The following is a 21,516-nucleotide window of genomic DNA, read 5'->3' on the forward strand; positions in this document are numbered from 1 at the left end:
AGCACAAGGACTGCAGTAGTTAAAGGGGTAGGTCCATCACCAGCATCTAAGGGCAACTAATGATGGGGTTGGCTGCAGATGAATAGTAATGCACTACAATATCCATATTAAAGGAAACAATTTGATTAGGGTAGCAGCATGCTCCCCACTCACCATCAAACAAAATTCTCTTTCATGCTCTATTTTGCTGAATAGGATTCCACAGGATCAATCAGCCCTCTGTTATCTGATCAAGTTTCTAAATTTACATAAGAAACTTAGAACATAGTTGTAATATAGACCTCTTTACACAGAGTTGTGAAGCTGCAGAATTTACTTCCAGCATTAGTGGTTGAGTCTAGAACTCTGTCAACATTCAAGATTAGTTTAGATAGGTGGATGAGGACTAGGTGGTGAACAGATACAGGAATAGTGTGGGTATATGCCTTCTAATCTCGACAAAAGTATTGGAAGAGTGCAGGTCTGATGAAATAATACTTTTGTTGGTATTTTAATCAGCCTGAGGGGATTGATGCAAATTCGATGGTATGGCTTAGGCGCATAACACAGGTGGAGCAATGCAAATCACATTCGAAAACACTGCAGTCATCAACGCCAGACACCCTTTGGTCACATTCCCTGTCATAAAGACAAATTGGACATTGAAGTTTGCGATTGAAATCAGGAAAGAACACTGAAATGCTCTTTTTTAAAAATATATATTTATTAAAGTTTTTTACACAATTTTTCTCCCTTACAAACAATAGCCTCCCCCCGTAACAAGAAAAAAGGAAACGAGAAATCGCGCAGAGCAAGATATATACATGGCAAAATACACTGAAATGCTCTTGATTGGTGCCATTGATGGGGCTGGCCTTGATTAGTCTGATGATCGCATCAATAGAATCCTTTGCACATCTTTGGGTTGTGGGGGTGAAATCCATGCAGACACTGGGAGAATGTGCAACATCCACACGGACAGTGACCCGGGGCCGGGATCTCAGTATTTCCATCTTTATTGGGAATCATTACACTGTGATCAGAAATCTTGCTTGATCCTATCTTGTTATTTTCCCCCTCCAAATTGCAGCTAAACTTCTAATCTGTCTGAGATAATTAAGAGCACAGATCAGCACTGATTCAGAGACTTTTTTGGGACTGGAGGGGGTGGTGGGAAGTGAAGGTTGATGCTGCGGGAAAGTCTCTGTGATTCTATAGTACATGAAGCGATACCTTTACCTTGTCAGCCAGGCAATAGTGTTAAAATAAACCCGAATACATTTTCAATGACAGTACTTGTAATTTACTTTTACATCGCTAAATTGTTGAATTAGTTTGCCAGTCTGTCTGAAGTAAATTTTGAGAGGTTTTTGCTGTCTGGATTGTTTTGTGGATTGGTAAATCTTTGAAAAATGGTACTTTCAGCACATCAAATATTATTCATAGAGTTATGAGCTAAAGGTCAATATGTGATTCAGCCATCAAATTGTTTTGATGACTTCGAAGTTTTGGACTTGTCCTATAATAATTATTTTCCACTGAACTTAGTCAGCATCATTGCTTATAGCTATCAAAATGTTTTGCTTAGCTCCTGAAGCTATCCATCTGGTATTGCTCATCAGCTGATTTGATCTTCTGTAAGGTATTTATTTACCATACAGTACAAAAATGCTGCTCATCTTGATCCTTATTGACTTATAATGTTCTAAACATCATAAGCAAGAATTTGTATATTTATTGGTACCTCTCAATTACTTGAAGAAAGGTAACCTAGTTCTTGCTCAAGCTCTTGCTCAAGCTGCATCTCCGTGTATGTGTGTGTCAATATTATATAGTGGAATGAGTGCATTATTACTCTTTGATTGATTAGTTTTCAATGGGGGAATAAATAATTTTGCCCACAGAGGCAGAAACCGAAATGTCAAGATCTCCAAAATAAATTTGTAATTGTTAATGATCTGAAGTTGCAACTACTGGCCTGTGAGGCTGGAAGAGGAAGCAATTCTGTTTTTTGAGGTAAATTGTTTGCATATCCTGGAGGAAATTATAGCTTTATTTTGGTGTAACTTTAAACAGAGTTGTTTTGCAGTACTTGCAGGAGACATAATGATTATCTTGGGAAAGTTTGTAGATCAATTTGCTTTTCAATGCCTTAATGTATTAGAACTAAAGTTAGTTGATTAAATTATGCTGTTAGTTTGATCATGAGCTTTGGTGCTGGTGTTGTGACTGTTGCGTTCAATCTATAATTGTATTTCATATGTGGCCATGGTGCATACTTAACAGCCGTTGTACTTATTCTTATTCTGAATGATAAAGGTATGATATACCAGCAACTGCACACTTATGATTCTTATTAGGTAGTGTCATGCTGTATTTAAGATCAATATGGTACATTTGGCCCCTTGTTTGCCATATCACGAGAATAAAATAATTTTACGAATAGGTGGATGTCAGTAAAATTTGATGGACATGTTGGATGCTACCACCCAATCTTGTCAGTGTGAGAAAGTGAAGCTCCGATCTTGGCTATGGAGCCCAAGCTCCATATTTTTAAGTTAATGCAGTAATTCTCCAATGCAATCCAAAAGATAAACAGAGATGCAATATACTTCATCTGAGGCATCAACCCATTGTGCCATTGTATTGAAGTATTACGTGTGGTTGAACTATAGCCCGAGGATTTTTTGTTTTTCTTTCCTCATGAACAGTCTTTTGCTGTAGGATGATTGAACAGATCCTGATAACCCTCTGGTACCTAATCCAAGTGACCATTCTTGTGTGAATTAGGCATGACTGCTAAGCCTGACGCTGGCCTTGACCAGAATTCATGCTTATTAGCAGAGGTCACTGGACAGTAATTAGCAATAGATGCCTTGGCTGATTTTCCTTTCTCTCCTTACATTAGACCATGATCCCTAAGGCCGGTTGTAGCAGCCCAACTGACAGTCTGGCTGCAATCAGCTAGCATAGCACAGACTAGGAAATCAAACCTAGAATCAGCTGCTTGTTCAGGATTTCATTGTGCTTTCAGATAGTGATTAGAATATCCTTTACCTCTTTGGGATTAAATAATGGTCTGTAACTTCCAAACTCTGGGGTGTCGTAACTGGAGGATACTCCAAGGATGCATTGGCACCCACCCACCCAAAAGCCTCCAGGTGGGAATTGCAAGGCAAATGCCCACAGTGTTCAGACCTCCGTTGGGTAATTGCCTTGCAATGGGAACCATCCGCAAGTATGATCAAAATTGCGAACTTTGGATTGTTTCGACTCTCTTCCAGAAAAAGTTGGAAGACTTAAAACCACTTCTAAGTAACTATAGTACTTAATCCACCCTGATTGCCCTACCCACACACCACCCTCCTGACTATCTGATCCCCTCCACACTGACCAGCCCCCACTGACTATCCGACCCCTAGTGCCGTAAAAATGTGGCAAGGCTTCCTTACCTCCGCTGCCCAGGACAGAAGGCCTTGGGAAAGTGCTGCTCTACTCTTTTCTCGTCCAGCCTGAGTCAAAAGGTCAGGTGAGACAGGAGCAGCTTCATTTCCAGATAAGTAAGAAGAAGCAGAGTGGCAATCCGACTGGGCGGCATGGTAGCACGGTGGTTAGCACTGTTGCTTCACAGCACCAGGTTCCCAGGTTTGATTCCCAGCTTGGGTCACTGTCTGTGCGGAGTCTGCACATTCTCCCAGTGTCTGGGTTTCCTCCGGGTGATCTGGTTTCTTCCCACAAGTCCCGAAAGATGTGCTTGTTAGGTGAATTGGACATTCTGAATTCTCCCTCTGTGTACCCGAACAGGTGCTGGAGTGTGCCACTAGGGGCTTTTCACAGTAACTTCATTGCAGTGTTAATGTAAGCCTACTTGTGACAATAAGAAAGATTATTATCAAATTGCCACTGCACAGAACTTACGGGCCAAGAAGTTGTGTTTGTAACTGAATTTGTTGAGTTTTCCAGTTACAAGCAAAATGTTGGTGGAAATGTGTTTCAAAATAGATGAGCTGTAAGTTAATTGTCATTTTATAAATTATAATTAAGTAATTTGTTATATGTTTGCCAGCAATAATATAAAATGTAGAGTATGTTTGTCCAACCCATGGAAATATGCAGAGAGGTTCAGTAAATTCTTCAGGGATAGTTTCCCCACCACTTTCTCTGCAATAAAAATTATTTATCTTGACTAATAGAAAGCACAATGAAAATACTGCAGTAAAGATTCAACCAAAATTCACAAAGTTAGGGAGCCTATGAACATTACATTTATGTTAATTTCAACAGTTATGCCTTTTTATTTTCACAATGAAAGTATTTTGATGTAGATGGAATGTAATTTTTCCACAGTGTATAATGAAACGGTCATCCTGTCCATATCAGTTACATGAATGCATGTGGAAGCTAGTTGAAATCTACCAATCATATAATCTTCCTGCTGGTTGTACAAATCAGTAGTATGGTACTTTTGATACCTATGAAACTGGTTAGACTGACAAGGATACACCATTCAGGGTGTGTATGGGGCAAAAGAATGATGTTTTTAAAAAAGTCCTGGAGTGAAATGTGAGTACAAATATTTGTCAAGATAGCTTTAGGACCAGTTAATTTATAGTACAATATTGATCATCAATTACTATTGGTGCATCATATTCACCTTCGTTTTTTTGTATTCCTTTTAGGAAGTGGATCCAATCCTTACCAACAACTAGAGAAGAGTGCAGTACTACAAGAGGCAAGTGTTCAGTATCATCTCTGTTTCTTTAATTCCCAAGATAGAAGAATGTGGTTGCTGACATTGAGATTGTTTGTGACTTCATTTTAAAACTACAACTTAAAAATGCGCCTTTTCCCACATTCTTTGATAAAGTGACACTGAGAGATTTGTGAAGACAACAATGCAGATATAGAAGGAGCAGTTGTGCTTAATCGTATATCCTTGTTTTTTGTCTGTAGCCTTATACCGTTACAACTCCTTTTTAAATTATTTATGGAATGTGCTTCCAACATTGTTTGAGGTAGATCGTGACAGATCCTGACAACTCTGAGTGAAAACGTTTCTCACCAGCTCCCCTCTAGACCTTTTACCAATAATTTTGTAACTATGACCTCATTGATGTCTCACTCATCCAATAGAATAATTTGTCTCAATTTACTATCAAAACCTGTCATTTTTAAAACCTTCAAAAGCAGAACTGTAGTAACCATAAAAAAGACAAAAGAGTTTATCGCTTTTTTTTTTAATGGGTGCACTGAATACAAAATCAAGGTCATGATGAAATTGCGCAAGATATTGACAAAGCTATGTTTAGAAGACTATGCAGTTTTGAAATGTGGAGGCACGGGACTTCCGGGTGCGGCGATGACCAGCTGAGTCGCACGTTTCGGCAGCTCCCTGTGAAACGGACTTTTGGGCTCTTGATAGGAGCCCCAACGGCAATTTTAACGGCTGAAAACACCGTGCGGTAAACCAGAAGGGTGTTCCCCCTGGACACGGATGGAAAAAGGAGAGGAAAGTGGCCGGATTGCAGCGGATCCTTTGGAACAACGGCAAGGAAGGCAAGCAGAAACCAAGATGGCGTCGGAAGGTGGCAGTTTCATATGGGGCCCTGAACAACAAGAATTTTTGAAACGCTGCGTGGAGGAGATAAAAAAGGAAATGAAGAAAGAGTTGTTGGCCCCGATAATACAGGCGATTGAAGGGCTGAAAGAGGAACAAAAGACCCAGGAGCAGGAGCTTCGGGTCGTGAAGGCGAAAGCAGCAGAGAATGAAAACGACATACAGGGCCTGGTGGTGAAGTCGGAGATACAGGAGGCACACCAGAAACGATCTGTGGAGAGGTTGGAGGCACTGGAAAATAACGCAAGGAGGAACAACTTGAGGATTCTTGGCCTTCCTGAAGGTGTGGAGGGGGCGGACGTCGGGGCATATGTGAGCACGATGCTGCACTCGTTAATGGGAGTGGAGGCCCCGACGGGTCCGTTGGAGGTGGAGGGAGCATACCGAGTTATGGTGCGAGGACCGAGAGCAGGAGAAGCTCCCAGAGCCATAGTGGTGAGATTTCTCCGTTTTAAGGATAGAGAAATGGTCCTTAGATGGGCGAAGAAAACTCGGTGTAGTAAATGGGAGAACGCGGTGATCCGCGTCTATCAAGATTGGAGTGCGGAGGTGGCGAGAAGGAGGGCGAGCTTTAATCGGGCCAAAGCGGTACTTCACAAAAAAAAGATAAAGTTTGGAATGCTGCAACCGGCAAGACTGTGGGTCACATATCAAGGGAGGCACCACTACTTTGAGACGGCGGATGAAGCGTGGACTTTTATTGTAGAAGAAAAATTGGAATGATTGGACTACGAAAATGAACGTTTGGACAAAGTGGTGGGACGAGTGGGCGGGGGGGGGCGAAGAGGGATTGTATGATTAATCCTGCGGTATGGTAACTTTTCTTTCTCCCACAGGTGGTGATGGGGGGAGGTGGGGAGGGAGAGGAGATGGGGCGTTGGCCATGGGAGGCGGGGCCGAGGGAGAGGCGCGGGCTTGGTTCCCGCGCTATGATAATTATGGCGGGAATAGAGAAGCAGGAAGGAGGGGGCGCCGCACGGGGCGAGCCGTGATCACGGGGGGAAGCCGAGGTCAGCCAGAGTTTGCTGACTTCTGGGAGCAACATGGGGGGAGTAAGTAATTACGCTAGCGGGGGGTCTAGCGGGGGGGGGGGGGAGGGGGGAATTACTGGGTTGCTGCTGCTGGGGAAAGGGGGGAGTGGGTGCGGGAAAGGATGGGCGGGGGGGCACCGTCTGGGAGAAATACAGCCGCGTGGGAACTGGGCGAGAAGCTGGAAAAAGATGATGGCTAACCGGCAAGGGGGGGGGGGGGTGGGAAGCCCCCCAACTCGGCTGATCACGTGGAACGTGAGGGGGCTTAACGGGCCGATAAAGAGGGCACGAGTACTCGCACACCTTAAGAAACTTAAAGCAGATGTGGCCATGTTACAGGAAACGCACCTGAAACTGATAGATCAGGTTAGGTTGCGCAAAGGATGGGTAGGGCAGGTGTTCCATTCGGGGCTGGATGCGAAAAACAGGGGGGTGGCTATATTAGTGGGGAAGCGGGTAATGTTCGAGGCAAAGACTATAGTGGCGGATAACGGGGGCAGATACGTGATGGTGAGTGGCAAATTACAGGGAGAGATGGTGGTGTTGGTAAACGTGTATGCCCCGAATTGGGACGATGCCAATTTTATGAGGCGAATGCTAGGACGCATCCCAGACCTAGAGACCGGAAAGCTGATAATGGGGGGAGACTTTAACACGGCGTTGGAACCAAGGCTGGATAGGTCGAAGTCCAGGACTGGTAGGAGGCCGGCAGCAGCCAAGGTGCTTAAGGATTTTATGGAGCAGATGGGAGGGGTGGACCCGTGGAGATTCAGTAGACCTAGGAGTAAGGAGTTCTCGTTTTTCTCCTATGTCCATAAAGTCTATTCACGCATAGACTTTTTTGTGTTGGGTAGGGCATTGATCCCGAGGGTGAGGGGAACGGAATATACGGCTATAGCCATTTCGGATCATGCCCCACACTGGGTAGACTTGGAGATAGGGGAGGAAACAAGAGGGCGTCCACCCTGGAGAATGGATATGGGACTAATGGCGGATGAGGGGGTGTGCTTAAGGGTGAGGGGATGCATTGAAAAGTACTTGGAACTCAATGACAATGGGGAGGTTCAGGTGGGAGTGGTCTGGGAGGCGTTGAAGGCGGTGGTTAGGGGGGAGCTGATATCAATAAGGACACATAAAGGGAAGCAGGAGAGTAAGGAACGGGAGCGGTTGTTGCAAGAACTTTTGAGGGTGGACAGACAGTATGCGGAAGCACCGGAGGAGGGACTGTATAGGGAAAGGCAAAGGCTGCATGTGGAATTTGACTTGCTGACCACAGGCACTGCAGAGGCACAATGGAGGAAGGCGCAGGGTGTACAGTATGAATATGGAGAGAAGGCGAGCAGATTGCTGGCACACCAATTGAGGAAAAGGGGAGCAGCGAGGGAAATAGGGGGGGTGAGAGACGAAGATGGAGAGACGGAGCGGGGAGCGGAGAGAGTGAATGAAGTGTTTAAGACATTTTATAAAAAATTGTATGAAGCTCAACCCCCGGATGGGAGGGAGAGAATGATGGAGTTTTTGGATCGGCTGGAAATTCCCAAGGTGGAAGAGCAGGAAAGGATGGGATTGGGAGCACAGATCACGGTAGAAGAAGTGGTGAAAGGAATTAGGAACATGCAGACGGGAAAGGCCCCGGGACCGGACGGATTCCCAGTTGAATTTTACAGAAAATATTTGGACTTGCTCGCCCCGCTACTGACGAGGACCTTCAACGAGGCAAAGGAAAGGGGACAACTGCCCCCGACTATGTCAGAAGCAACGATATCGCTTATTTTAAAGAAGGAAAAGGATCCGCTACAATGCGGGTCCTACAGACCAATCTCCCTCCTCAATGTAGATGCCAAGGTCTTGGCCAAGGTAATGGCAATGAGAATAGAGGAATGTGTCCCGGGGGTGGTTCATGAGGACCAAACTGGGTTTGTGAAGGGGAGACAGCTGAACACGAACATACGGAGGTTGTTAGGGGTAATGATGATGGCCCCACCAGAGGGTGAAACGGAGATAGTAGTGGCGATGGATGCCGAGAAAGCATTTGATAGAGTGGAGTGGGATTATCTGTGGGATGTGTTGAGGAGATTTGGGTTCGGAGAGGGGTATGTTAGATGGGTGCAGCTGTTGTATAGGGCCCCAGTGGCGAGTGTGGTCACGAATGGACGGGGATCGGCATATTTTCGGCTCCATAGAGGGACAAGGCAGGGATGTCCTCTGTCCCCATTACTGTTTGCACTGGTGATTGAGCCCCTGGCGATAGCGCTGAGAGGTTCCAAGGGATGGAGGGGAATACTTAGGGGAGGAGAAGAACACCGGGTATCTTTATATGCGGATGATCTGCTACTATATGTGGCGGATCCAGCGGAGGGGATGCCAGAAATAATGCGGATACTTGGGGAGTTTGGGGATTTTTCAGGGTATAAATTGAACATGGGAAAGAGTGAGCTGTTTGTGGTGCATCCAGGGGAGCAGAGTAGAGAAATAGAAGACCTACCGTTGAGGAAGGTAACAAGAGACTTTCGTTACCTGGGGATCCAGATAGCTAAGAATTGGGGCACATTGCACAGGCTAAATTTGACGCGGTTGGTGGAACAGATGGAGGAAGATTTCAAGAGATGGGATATGGTAGCATTGTCAATGGCAGGGAGGGTGCAGGCAGTTAAGATGGTGGTCCTCCCGAGATTCCTTTTTGTGTTTCAGTGTCTCCCGGTGGTGATCACGAAGGCTTTTTTCAAAAGGATAGAAAAGAGTATCATGGGTTTTGTTTGGGCCGGGAAGACTCCGAGAGTGAGGAAGGGATTCTTACAGCGTAGTAGGGATAGGGGGGGGCTGGCACTACCGAGCCTAAGTGAGTATTATTGGGCCGCTAATATTTCAATGGTGAGTAAGTGGATGGGAGAGGAGGAAGGAGCGGCGTGGAAGAGATTAGAGAGGGCGTCCTGTAGGGGGACCAGCCTGCAGGCTATGGTGACAGCCCCATTGCCGTTCTCACCAAGGAACTATACCACGAGTCCGGTGGTGGTAGCTACACTGAAGATTTGGGGACAGTGGAGACGACATAGGGGAAAGACCGGAGCACTGGGGGGGTCCCCGATAAGAAACAACCATAGGTTTGCCCCGGGGGGAATGGATGGGGGATATGGAATGTGGCAAAGAGCAGGTATAACGCAATTGAAAGATCTATTTGTGGATGGGAAGTTTGCGAGTCTGGGAGCGCTGACCGGGAAATATGGGTTGCCCCAAGGGAATGCATTCAGGTACATGCAATTGAGGGCTTTTGCGAGGCAGCAGGTGAGGGAATTCCCGCAGCTCCCGACACAAGAGGTGCAGGACAGAGTCATCTCAAAGAAATGGGTGGGGGACGGTAAGGTGTCGGATATATATAGGGAAATGAGAGACGAAGGGGAGACTATGATGGACGAACTAAAAGGGAAATGGGAAGAAGAGCTAGGGGAGGAGATTGAGGAGGGGATGTGGGCAGATGCCCTAAACAGGGTAAACTCGTCGTCCTCGTGCGCCAGGCTAAGCCTGATTCAGTTTAAGGTATTACACAGGGCACATATGACTGGAACACGGCTCAGTAAATTTTTTGGGGTGGAGGATAGGTGTGCGAGGTGCTCGAGAAGCCCAGCGAATCATACCCATATGTTTTGGTCATGCCCGGCACTACAGGGGTTTTGGATGGGGGTGACAAAGGTGCTTTCGAAAGTAGTAGGAGTCCGGGTCGAACCAAGCTGGGGGTTGGCTATATTTGGGGTTGCACAAGAGCCGGGAGTGCAGGAGGCGAAAGAGGCCGATGTTTTGGCCTTTGCGTCCCTAGTAGCCCGGCGCAGAATATTGCTAATGTGGAAAGAAGCCAAGCCCCCGGGGGTGGAGACCTGGATAAATGATATGGCGGGGTTCATAAAGTTAGAGCGGATTAAGTTCGTCCTAAGGGGGTCGGCTCAAGGGTTTACTAGGCGGTGGCAACCGTTCGTCGAATATCTTGCGGAAAGATAGATAGGGGAGAACAAAGAAGGCAGCAGCAGCGGCCCAGGACTTGGGGGGGGGGGGGGGGGGGGGGGGGGATGGGGGGGTGGCCTGAGACAAGGCAGTTGCCAATTAGGGCTAGTTTTTATTTTTTGTTATTTAATATTTATTTATTTGTTGTTGTTTTTGTTTAAATTTAAAAAAGATCATTATTATCTGTATTGTTACAATGTTGTGTAAAGGATGCACAATGTACTGTGTTGGTTGACCAAAAATTTTCAATAAAATATTATTTAAAAAAAAAAAAATGAAATGTGGAGGCACGGGAAAGAGACAGAAGGTTATCTGGAATTTAATAAGGATGAGAAAATACAGTTCCGAAGTAAGAATTGTAAAAACTAGAAGCAGCAGAAAGGTAATAAAAACATTCAAACTTTTGAATGGGAAATTGTTACACTTATTTCCATTGGTCTGTGAAAAATAGCAAAATTTAGGATTAGTACTAGATACTGAAATAAAGGGTGGAGAGAAAGGCAAAATTTCAATAGAGAGCATGGAGAAAGGGAAGCGAAGCTTTGATAATGAGCACAGAGAAAGAGAGGCGAGACTTAAAGAAAGAATGTGGAGAGAAGCAATATTTCAATAAATAGCGCAGGGAGGTGAGATTTCATAAAGAGCACGGTGAAAGAGAGGCATGATTTCAATAAAGAGCACAGAGAGGTGAGATTTCATTAAGAGCCCAGTGAAAGAGAGGTAAGATTTCAATAAAGAGCGCAGAGAGAGAGAGGCGAGATTTCAACAAAGAGCACAGAGAGAGAGAGGCGAGACTTCAATAAAGAGCGCAAAGAGAGAGGCGAGACTTTATTTTTAAAAACATGACAGCGCAGGAAAACCCAGGAGCGTACGAGAAGAACAGTGGGGCTATTAACTGCAAGAGAGTGAGAGAGGAGTAGCGGGGTCATTAACAGCGAGAGATTACAAGAGGAGCAGTGGAGACCCACAGGCCAGTGTCACCCTCAGGACCTCATGAGGCCACTACTGCACTTTATGAATCTCGGGGAGAAAGGTCCTGTGTGAAGGAGAACGGAGGACAGTAGGAGTATGTGCGTTTGTCTGTCCTCAGCCCATAACTGAAGCCGAGTCTCCAGTCGTCTTGGACCCCCTTGCCACTGGATTAAGGCCTTTCTCCATCAAGCCCGTGTGGTAGCTGGTGTGCGATGACCAGCCCACATTAAAAGAACTCACACACGAGCATCTTCCACTGCTTTTATCCGGGATCTGGAACACCCGGACCCTTATGGACAGCCCCAACGAGAATGGCCTACTGCTATAATTGCCTCGGATTTTGTGTGTTTCAACATTAACATCACTGCTTGGGGCAGCACGTTAGCACAGTGGGTAGCACTGTTGCTTCACAGCGCCAGGGACCTAGGTTCGATTCCCAGCTTGGGTCACTGTCTATGTGGAGTCTACACGTTCTCCCTTTGTCTGCGTGGGTTTCCTCCGGGTGCTCCGGTTTCCTTCCACAAGTCCCAAACGACGTGCTGTCAGGTGAATTGGATAGTCTGAATTCTCCCTCTCTGTACCCGAACAGGTGCCGGAATGTGGCGACTAGGGGCTTTTCACAGTAACTTCATTGAGGTGTTAGTGTATGCCTACTTGTGACAATAAAGATTATTATAAGTGCGACCTGGCAGGGAAGGGAAGGCCAGCTCAGTGAACCTTATGGAAAGGGGATTGCCGCCCCCATGGGATTTGTTTCGCCCCAACACTGGAAGTGAGACAAAAAGCCCCAAGGCACCTTTGAAGTACGCTTAGTCACTCGACCAAGAAATACCAAGACTGGTTCGCTGAGAACAACCTGGATATCCCAGTAAGAAGTCTTACAACACCGGGTTAAAGTCCAACATGTTTGTTTCAAACACTAGCTTTCGGAGCACTGCTTCTTCCTCAGGTGAAGATCCAGCAGCTGATACGCCTCAACAACCTGAAACAGTAACCCAACACAAGAGCAAGAAAACAATAATAATAATCTTTATTAGTGTCACAAGTAGGCTTACATTAACATTGCAATGAAGTTACTGTGAAAATTCCCTAGTCGCCACACTCCGGCGCCTGTTCGAGGGAGAATTCAGAATGTCCAATTCATCTAACGTGCATGTCTTTCGGGACTTGTGGGAGGAAACCGGAGCACTCGGAGGAAACCCACGCAGACACGGGGAGAACGTGCAGACTCCACACAGACAGTGACCCAAACCGGGAATCGAACCTAGGTCCCTGGCGCTGTGAAGCAACAGTGCTACCCACTGTGCTACCGTGCCGCCCATACAGCTCTACAGGTGGCTGAAGTCCAGCAAAACCGCTGTGACCTAAAGAACATGGTGGGTCGAGAGAGTGCAGGAGATCCAGCAGTTCGCTGATAACCATGACATGATATTTCTTTAGTGTAGTCAAAACCACCTCGAGCCCAAGCACCCAATGCCCCATCTCACTTGGCCAAGAACAGAAAGGTGCTCATCAAGAACAGACGGGCAGTCAGCACTTGCTGGAAGTTTGACCTCGAATACTTCCTTAACAGAGACTCTGGCTTCAACATGAATGTCCTCAACTCCATCTTGCAGCGTGCTACCTGCCACCATCTCAGCACAAACCAACCCCAGCAGAAGGTAGAAAAGGCCACCTGATAGCTAAATGACAACAAGGCATCAGGAGCAAATGGTATCTCCGTGTGACCATCTTCAAGAAAAGTGACCATCTTCAAGAAAGGTGACATGTCTAACTGCAATAACTACAGATGAAATTCCCTGCTGTCGGCCACAAGGAAAGTCATCCCAAGAGTCCTTAACGTCACAATGCAGAAACCGCCCATGAAGGAGTACAAACAGACATTATCTTCACTGCACAGCAACTACAAGAGAAATGCAGGGAACAGCATCAACCCTTGTACATGGCCTTCCTTGACCTCACAAAGGCCTTCAACATTGTTAGCAACAAGGGATTATGGATCATCTACCTCCATTTCAGCTGCGCCCCAAAGTTTGTCACCATCCTCTGCCAGCTCCATGTTAACATGTAAACCATGATCCTGACCAATGGATCCACCCAATTCATGCTCGAACTGGGGTCAAGCAAGACCGTATCATTGCACCAGCGCTCTTCTCGATCTTCCTTGCTGCAATACTGCATCTCACCCTCAGCAAGCTCCCTACTAGAGTGGAGCTAAACTACAGAACAAATGGGCATCTGTTCAATCTCCAGCACCTGCAGGCCAGATCCAAGGTCGCCCCATCCTCTGCCATTTGAACTACAAAATCCAGATGATGCTTGCTCCTGCGCAGACTTGGAGGCAAAGTGTGCCGTTACACCTTCACTAAGGTGTTCGAGAGCATTGGCCTTACAGTAAACATCCATTAGACAAAGGTCCTCTACCAAGCTCCTCCGCCCCCCCCTCGGTTATCAAAATCCATGGTGATGCCTTGGACAATGTGGACCACTTTCCATATCTTGGGAGCCTACTACCAACCAGGGAAGTCATCAATGAGATTCAACACCACCTTTAGTGTCACAGCACAGCCTTCAGTCTCCTGAAGAAGAGAGTGTTTGAAGACCAGTACCTCAGATGCAGCACCAAACTTATGGTCTACAGTGCAGTAGTGATATCTGCCCTCCCGTATGGCTCAGAGACGTGGACTATGCACAGCTGGCACCTCAAAACCCTAGAGAAGTACCACTGGTGCTGCCTCAACAAGATCATACGAATCCATTGGCAGGGTAGGTGCACCAATGTTGGAGTTCTTCCTCAGGCCAACACTCCCAGCATCAAAGTGTTTACCAATCAGCTCCACTGGGCAGGCCACACCATCCGAATGCCTGACATGAGACTTGAACAAGCACTCTACTTGGAACTTCAGCATGGCAAGCGAACCCCAGAAGGGCAGAGGCAAGGACATCCTCAAAGCCTTTTTGAAAAAGTGCAACATCCCACCAGTAACTGGGAATCCCTGGCCTAAGACCAACCGAAGTGAAGGAAAAGCATCGGGAAAGTAGCTGATCACCTTGCATTTAATCATCAAGAGCAAGCTGAAGCTAAGCGCCAACAATAGAAGGAGTTCATAGCAACCTGGGCACCCCACCCCACCCGCTCCTCCAACCACTGTCTGCCCCACCTATGACGGAGGCTGTAGACCATTGGACTCCTGAATCACCTGAAAACTAATTTTTAGTGTAGAAGCAAGTCATCCTCAACTCTGAGGGACTGCCTGTGAAGAATAAGTACTGGAAAGGTAAAATAATAAGCTCATGTAAACCGTTATTAGGTTGTGGGATGCATTACCACAAGTGGTTATTGAACTTGAGTCAATTGTGATGTTGAAGAGGAGTTAATCTTGAGCATCTGAATACAAATATTAAAGAACAAGGAGACAAACAGCTTGAATGTGGCACAGACTAAATAGCCTCCACCGTGTGGAAATTTCAAAGCTTTTATGTTTCTGCCGCATTTCTTATTACAGTGACTGAAAGACAAATAGTAGACTTTTCATTGATTGCTGAAGGCTCTGTTAAGTAAAGCAACTGTTCAGGTACAGCTGTTATGTAAAGAAATGGTACTATTATCTAGCATTGAATACAATTTTTATTTGATTCTAGAATTAGTTCACAATATCATCATAGAATCCCTACAGTGCAGAAGGAGGCCATTCAGCCCATCGAATCTGCATCAACCCTTCTAATGAGCACACTACCCATTTACACTCCCCCGTCCATTCCACCCTATCCCCATAACCTAACCTGCACATCCCTGGACATTAAGGGGAAATCTAGCACGGCCAATCCAGCTAACCCTCACATCTTTGGACTGTGGGAGGAAACCAGAGTACCCTGGGGAGAACGTACAAACTTTCCACAAACAGTGGCCAAAGGCTGGAATTGAACCCAGGTCCCTGGTGCTATGTGCCACTGTGCCGCCTTTACTTTAAATTAATTAATTACTTTAAAATGGTGAACCGACTATGGTACAAACATCACATAGTAGATGTTTTAGCCACCTGGTTAGAAGATCATGAAGGCTGTTGTGTACTCATTGGAGACTTTAACCCAGAATGTGTCATGGTCTAGAGATGGAAAGCTTGCAGAGCTCAGAAAGAGGTGACCCTGAAATTTTTTTTTATTCGTTCATGGGATGTGGGTGTTGCAAGCTGTGCCAGCATTTATTGCCCATTCCTAATTGCCCTTGAGGGGGCATTAAGAGTCAACCACATTGATGGGGGTCTGGAGTCACATGTAGGCCAGACCAGGCAAGGATGTCAGATTTTCTTCCCTAAAGGACATTAGTGAATCAAATGGGTTGGAATCAGCAATGATGTCATGGTCTTCATTTTTATTGAATTCAAATTAAATTACACTGTAGGATGGTAGTATAGGAACAACTAATGTACTCAATTGAAATTTGTCCATTACTTTACACTAGCTTTTACCCCATTCATTTTAAATGTTTTTATTTCAGACAAAAGATTCACTTTTGTTCGTCGTCATGCTGTAATTCTGATTCTAGATATTTTTTTTAATGGCTCACTGAAATGACATTGTGTGACGTGGGGTCAGCACCAGAAATTCATGGAAATTGTCAGCTGTTTTTTAATGACTTTGTTGTCATGGTTATTTGATTTTGGTTCAGAAGATTTCCACGAAAGTCGGATCAAACAACTAGATGTATGAAGTAAAATACCTCTAGAATACTCGAGTACATTGTGCTAAAGAGAAATTAAACCATCCCTTTATTTATAAGAGATAATTAAACACAACATCTTCTGTTAACTCTTGAATTCATTACCATGTTTTAGATTTCCATTTTGAAAAGTTCTTTAATGTTTTAAGCATTTGAACCTTTATCAATACATGGGTGATATACACTTGACTGCTTGAATATCTTTATGATTTAATGGGTTAATACACTAACCACCTTTTTATTTATGAACATTAATCCAGTAAGTCTATGCAAGTCTATGCTAACTCTAAAAATCCTACTTTTTAAGTGTTTGGGATGGCTCACCCAGATCCCAGTGAGTGTGAGACCACAATGTAAAACTGACCACAGTCCTTCAGCAAGCAACTGTCGTCTCCATGTTTGTCCTGAGTAATGGAAATCTCACGCGAGTGCAGAGACTGATGGTACTCTTCTGATTGGGTTAAGTACATAGGGGAAGATGTCCTAAGTACATAGGGGGAAGATGTCCTATGTGTTGTGCAGTAAAATTGTAAATCCATTTATGAAGAACAGGCTTACAATTTCAATGCATCGAGTTCCGATGAAATCTTTTTCCTATGTTTGTGCAGAGTTCAGAGAACATATTCAACATGGAATGTAGTTGCCTGAACATAATTGATTGTGACATTGGATGCCATGTGTGGGAAAGTATTCTATTCCCCTGCCTTCTTGAATATAAAAACTATCTGCAACAGAATGTTTATCAAGAAACAGCAGCTTATTTTAATCATTTTTGTACAAGATTTCTATGCACTATTAACAATCCTTTTTTATTATTAACAGGCCCGTTTATTCAATGAAACACCGCTAAATCCCAGAAAATGCTTACATATCCTTACAAAGATCCTCTACCTGCTCAACCAGGTAAGAATCAGAATGGTTATAGGACACAAGGAGATTGTTTGCTAACCTTGTCGTGCCAGCTCTCGGGGAGTAACTCAGCTAGTCCTACTCATCCATCTATTCCCCCATAGCCCTGCAAATCTTTTCTCTTCAGATAATTGTTCAGTTCTCTTTTCAAAGCCTCAATTGAATCAGCTTCCACTACATTCTCAGGCATTGTAATTGTTATGTCTTCTGTTGTTAATGATCTAATCTGAGATCTTCTTGCACTAAAACAGATGTAACACTCCAATAAAATATTTGCTTCATAAAAAGTTTGCAGGAACTTGCAGCAATAGATATTTTATCATTCCCCTTGTATTTCTTACGCATTGATGTTTAGTGGAAGATTACCACTTCATATAATGCTAGTCCATTAGCAGAAATTATTAAATCTCCTGTGTATAATTTATCTCTGGTTATGTGTTTTCTATGTATGCCTTAAAGACAGAATTGTTGAAAGGATCTGATTATTGCAGTTTTTACATTTTTGAATGTGAGTCTGAGGACTTTGAAGAAAAACATCTTAACAATAACTAATTTTAGTGCCATTTGTATTTGTGCATTTCTACAGGGGAGATTGTGTATTCCATTTTCTTTATCTTGCTGAGAAATAAGTTTAATAAAATGGAGCACCAGAGTAAATGAATCAGCCTGTTGTATCTGTGTTTGCTCTTATCTAATCCCATTGTCCTGTCCATTCCTCTAGGTTTGTATCTTCTCTGCTTCAAATATTTATCTTAAGATGTAATGGTCTCTTACTGATAGTAACTTGATTTGTGAGTTTAGTGTTGAGCAGTAGGATGAGTTACAAATGACTTGAACATCTCTTCCCTTCTTATGTATTGATTGGCAATCACAGTGTGATGATGGGTATTGCATACCATGAATCACGGATCAGAGGCTGGGAATTCTGCAGTGAGTAACTCACCTGTTATTGCTCCATCAGTTTGACACCTCATTTTTAGGAATGCCTGGTGTTGCTCCAGGCATGTTCTCCTGCACTCTTCATTGAACCAGAGTTGATCCCTGGTTTGGTGGTAATGGTAGAGTGGGGAATACGCCGGGCCTTGGGGTTGAGTACAATGTTGCTGCTGATGGCCCACAGAGCCTCGTGGATGCCCAGTCTTGAGTTACGAGATCTGTTCGAAGTCTACTCCATTTAGCACAGTGGTAGTGCCACACAACATGATGGAGGGTATCTTCAATGTGAAGGTGGGACTTTGTCTCACAAATACTGTGCAGTGAGCACTCCTACCGATACTGTCATGGACAGATGCATCTGTGGCAGGCAGGTCGATGAGGATGAGGTGGAATATGTTTTTCCCTCTTGTTGGTTCCCTCCCTATCTGCCGCAGTACCAGTCTACGTCCTTTAGGACCCAGCCAGCTGGGTCTGTGGTGGTACTACTGAGCCACTCTTGGTGATGGGCATTCAAGTCTGTCTCCCCCCCCAGATTACATTCTTTGCCCATGCCACTCTCAGTACTTCCTCCACACCAGTCTACATTCGATCATCAGTAAAGTGATGAATGGGGTCAGCAACATCAAGTGGAAAATACTCAGCAATAACCAGCTCAGTTGGGTTCCACCAGGGTCACTCAGCTCCTAACCTTATTAAAACCTTGGTTCACACATAAATAAAAGAGCCGAACTCCAGAGGTGAGAATGACTTACATTGACCTCAAGGCAGCATTTGACTGACTATGGCATCAAGGATCCCAAGCAAAACTGGTGTCAATGAGAATCAGGGTGAAAACCCTCGGCTGGTTGGAGTCATACCTGACACAAAGGAAGATGGCCGTGGTGGTTGGAGGGCAATTATTTCAGTTCCAGAATATCACTGCAGGAGTTCCTCAGAATAGTGTCCTCGGCATGGCCATCTTCAGCTGCTTCATCAATGACCTTCCTTCCATCATAAGGTCAGAAGTGGGGATGTTCACTGATGATTGCACAATGTTCAACACCATTCGCAACTCCTCAGATACTGAAGCAGTCCATATCCAAATGTGGCAAGACCTGGACAATATCCAGGATTGGACAGACACGTAGCAAGAAACATTTGTGCCACACAAGTGCCAGTCCATGACCATTTTCAACAAGAGAGAATCTAACATCCCCCCCCCCCTTTGACATTCAAAAGCATTACCATTGCTGAATCCCCACTGTTGACATCCTGGGGTTACCTTGACCAGAAACTTAACGGATAAGCCATGTAAATAATGTGGTTACAAGAGCAGGTCAGAGGCTAGGTATCCTGCAGCAAGTGACTCCAAAGCCTGCCCACCATCTACAATGCACATCGGGATGTGATGGAATACTCTCTACTTACTTGGATGAGTGCAACTCCGACAATGCTGAAGAATCTCAACACCATCCAGGAGAAAGCAACCCACTTGATTGGTACCCTTTCCACAAACATTCAATCCCTCCACCACCAGTGAACCATGCAGCAGTGTGTACCATCTACAAGATTCATTGCAGAAACTCACCAAGGTTCCTTCGATAGCACTCCTTCTCTAACAGCATTGTGGGTGTACCTGAACCTCCAAAACTGCAGCAGTTCAAGAAGGCAGGTCATCCCACCTTTTCAAGGGCAGTTGGGATGGGCAATGAATGCTGGCCTAGCCAGTGTTGCTCACATCCCGTAAATTAATTTTTTAAAAAGGTCTGACGATTGGAATTGGCACACAATATATCTTTGAGCTATCCTGTATTGTCAAGTGAAAAAAAAAAATCATACCATAGGAACATATTGTCAAATTTTTCATTTAAAAGTTGAGCTGGCAAGCTGTTATACTAGCCCTAAAAGAAATTTTGATGCAAACTTGCAGACTGCAGTTGCAAAGAGTCTGAAATTCATAAAATAGGGCCTTAAATTTACTAATGGCTCGTGCTACTTGAAAATTGAGGGAGATGGTAGCAAAAATATCAGCTTCATTTGTAGAGAAATTGCGATTGTTTGGGTATATATTGGTACACTTGCCAAACCTAATCTCTGTTCTGTTTATCAATTCCATTACTTTACTAGTTCACAGACCATTTTTCTCCTTTCTCCTAAATCACAGTAACACTGTGGGCAGGGATCCCTAATTTTTTTACTTCTCAACCACAGCATTCACAATTAGTAGGTTCTAAGAAAGAACAAATAATAAATAACATATATTCGTGCCCACAACCTGAATAGACATCTGAAAGTACTTTACAGCCAATTAAATACTTTACAATGTAGTAATTCTTGTAAATGCAGCAAAACCAGCCAATTTTAGCATTGCATGCTCCTGCAGCCAGCAATGAGATAGTGACCACATGATCTGTTCTGATGTTGGTTGAGGGATAAATAATGGCCAGGACATCAAGGTAAGAAGTGAAGAAGAGCAAGCTAGGGAACACCGCAGGATGATTTTCATGGGATGGCATAATGTGATTTTCCAACTTGCACAATTTAAAAGAAGCTACAATTTTGAAAAGATCCAACAAATTGCTCATTTGTCAGCACACTTGCTTTAAATTCCTATAAGTTAACAGGTAGAGATCCTAATTTTATTTTTCTCTTCTCTTTTTAAGGGAGAACATTTTGGAACAACAGAAGCCACTGAAGCCTTCTTTGCAATGACTAAGCTGTTTCAGTGTAATGATGTAAGTATCTGCTGAATATGACTGTGACAATGACAAAAGTTCTTCTAATTTTTTGATTGGTGGTTAAGTAATAATGATGCTTGATAATTCAACTTTTTTGTCTATAGGCAGAATCAAGGGAGATTAATTTAGTTTATAAAAAGACACAGCCTTCATTCAGTTTGTATATTTAAATAATTGGCTTCTGGATTGCAGCTCACTACTAAACATTTTTAACCATTTGTTGCTTTATTTTGGACTGCAGTGTTATGATATCACACCTTTTGAACTCCTACTTGCTGTATTATAGTGTGTTTTGGGTAGGTGATGAAATGCTGTAAATGTACTTGATTTGTACTGCAGCATTCCAGATTTTGTTTTAAAAACAGTAATTATTATTAATGGATATTGCTTTCAAATCAATTCTTTTTTTTTTAATAAACAATTTTATTGAGGTATTTTTGGCATATAAAACAGCAACATTATACCGAAGTGTACAAAAAGCAAATAAGACATAATGCAAGCATCGGCTCCTCTCTCGCAAGAACCTGCCGAAGCAACTCCCTACTCTACGCTACCCTAACCCCCCCCCTGCTGACGATTAATTCTCCGCGAAGAAGTCAACGAATGGCTGCCACCTCTGGGCGAACCCTGACAGCGATCCAC

At 44.2% G+C, this 21,516-nt stretch overlaps 1 protein-coding gene across 1 annotated transcript in view; it reads left to right on the top strand.

The window, feature by feature from the left end:
- copg2 (COPI coat complex subunit gamma 2) overlaps positions 1-21,516 on the top strand; it is an 83,711-nt gene that overhangs the window by 14,613 nt on the left and 47,582 nt on the right. The window contains exons 2-4 of the mRNA XM_072471122.1: positions 4,659-4,711; positions 17,135-17,215; positions 20,800-20,871. Of these exons, the coding sequence (XP_072327223.1) occupies positions 4,659-4,711; positions 17,135-17,215; positions 20,800-20,871 (206 nt within the window). The remainder of the gene's footprint in view (positions 1-4,658; positions 4,712-17,134; positions 17,216-20,799; positions 20,872-21,516) is intronic.

The sequence above is a fragment of the Scyliorhinus torazame genome, chromosome 13 (assembly GCF_047496885.1).
Source record: "Scyliorhinus torazame isolate Kashiwa2021f chromosome 13, sScyTor2.1, whole genome shotgun sequence".
In the NCBI taxonomy this organism is placed as follows: domain Eukaryota; kingdom Metazoa; phylum Chordata; class Chondrichthyes; order Carcharhiniformes; family Scyliorhinidae; genus Scyliorhinus; species Scyliorhinus torazame.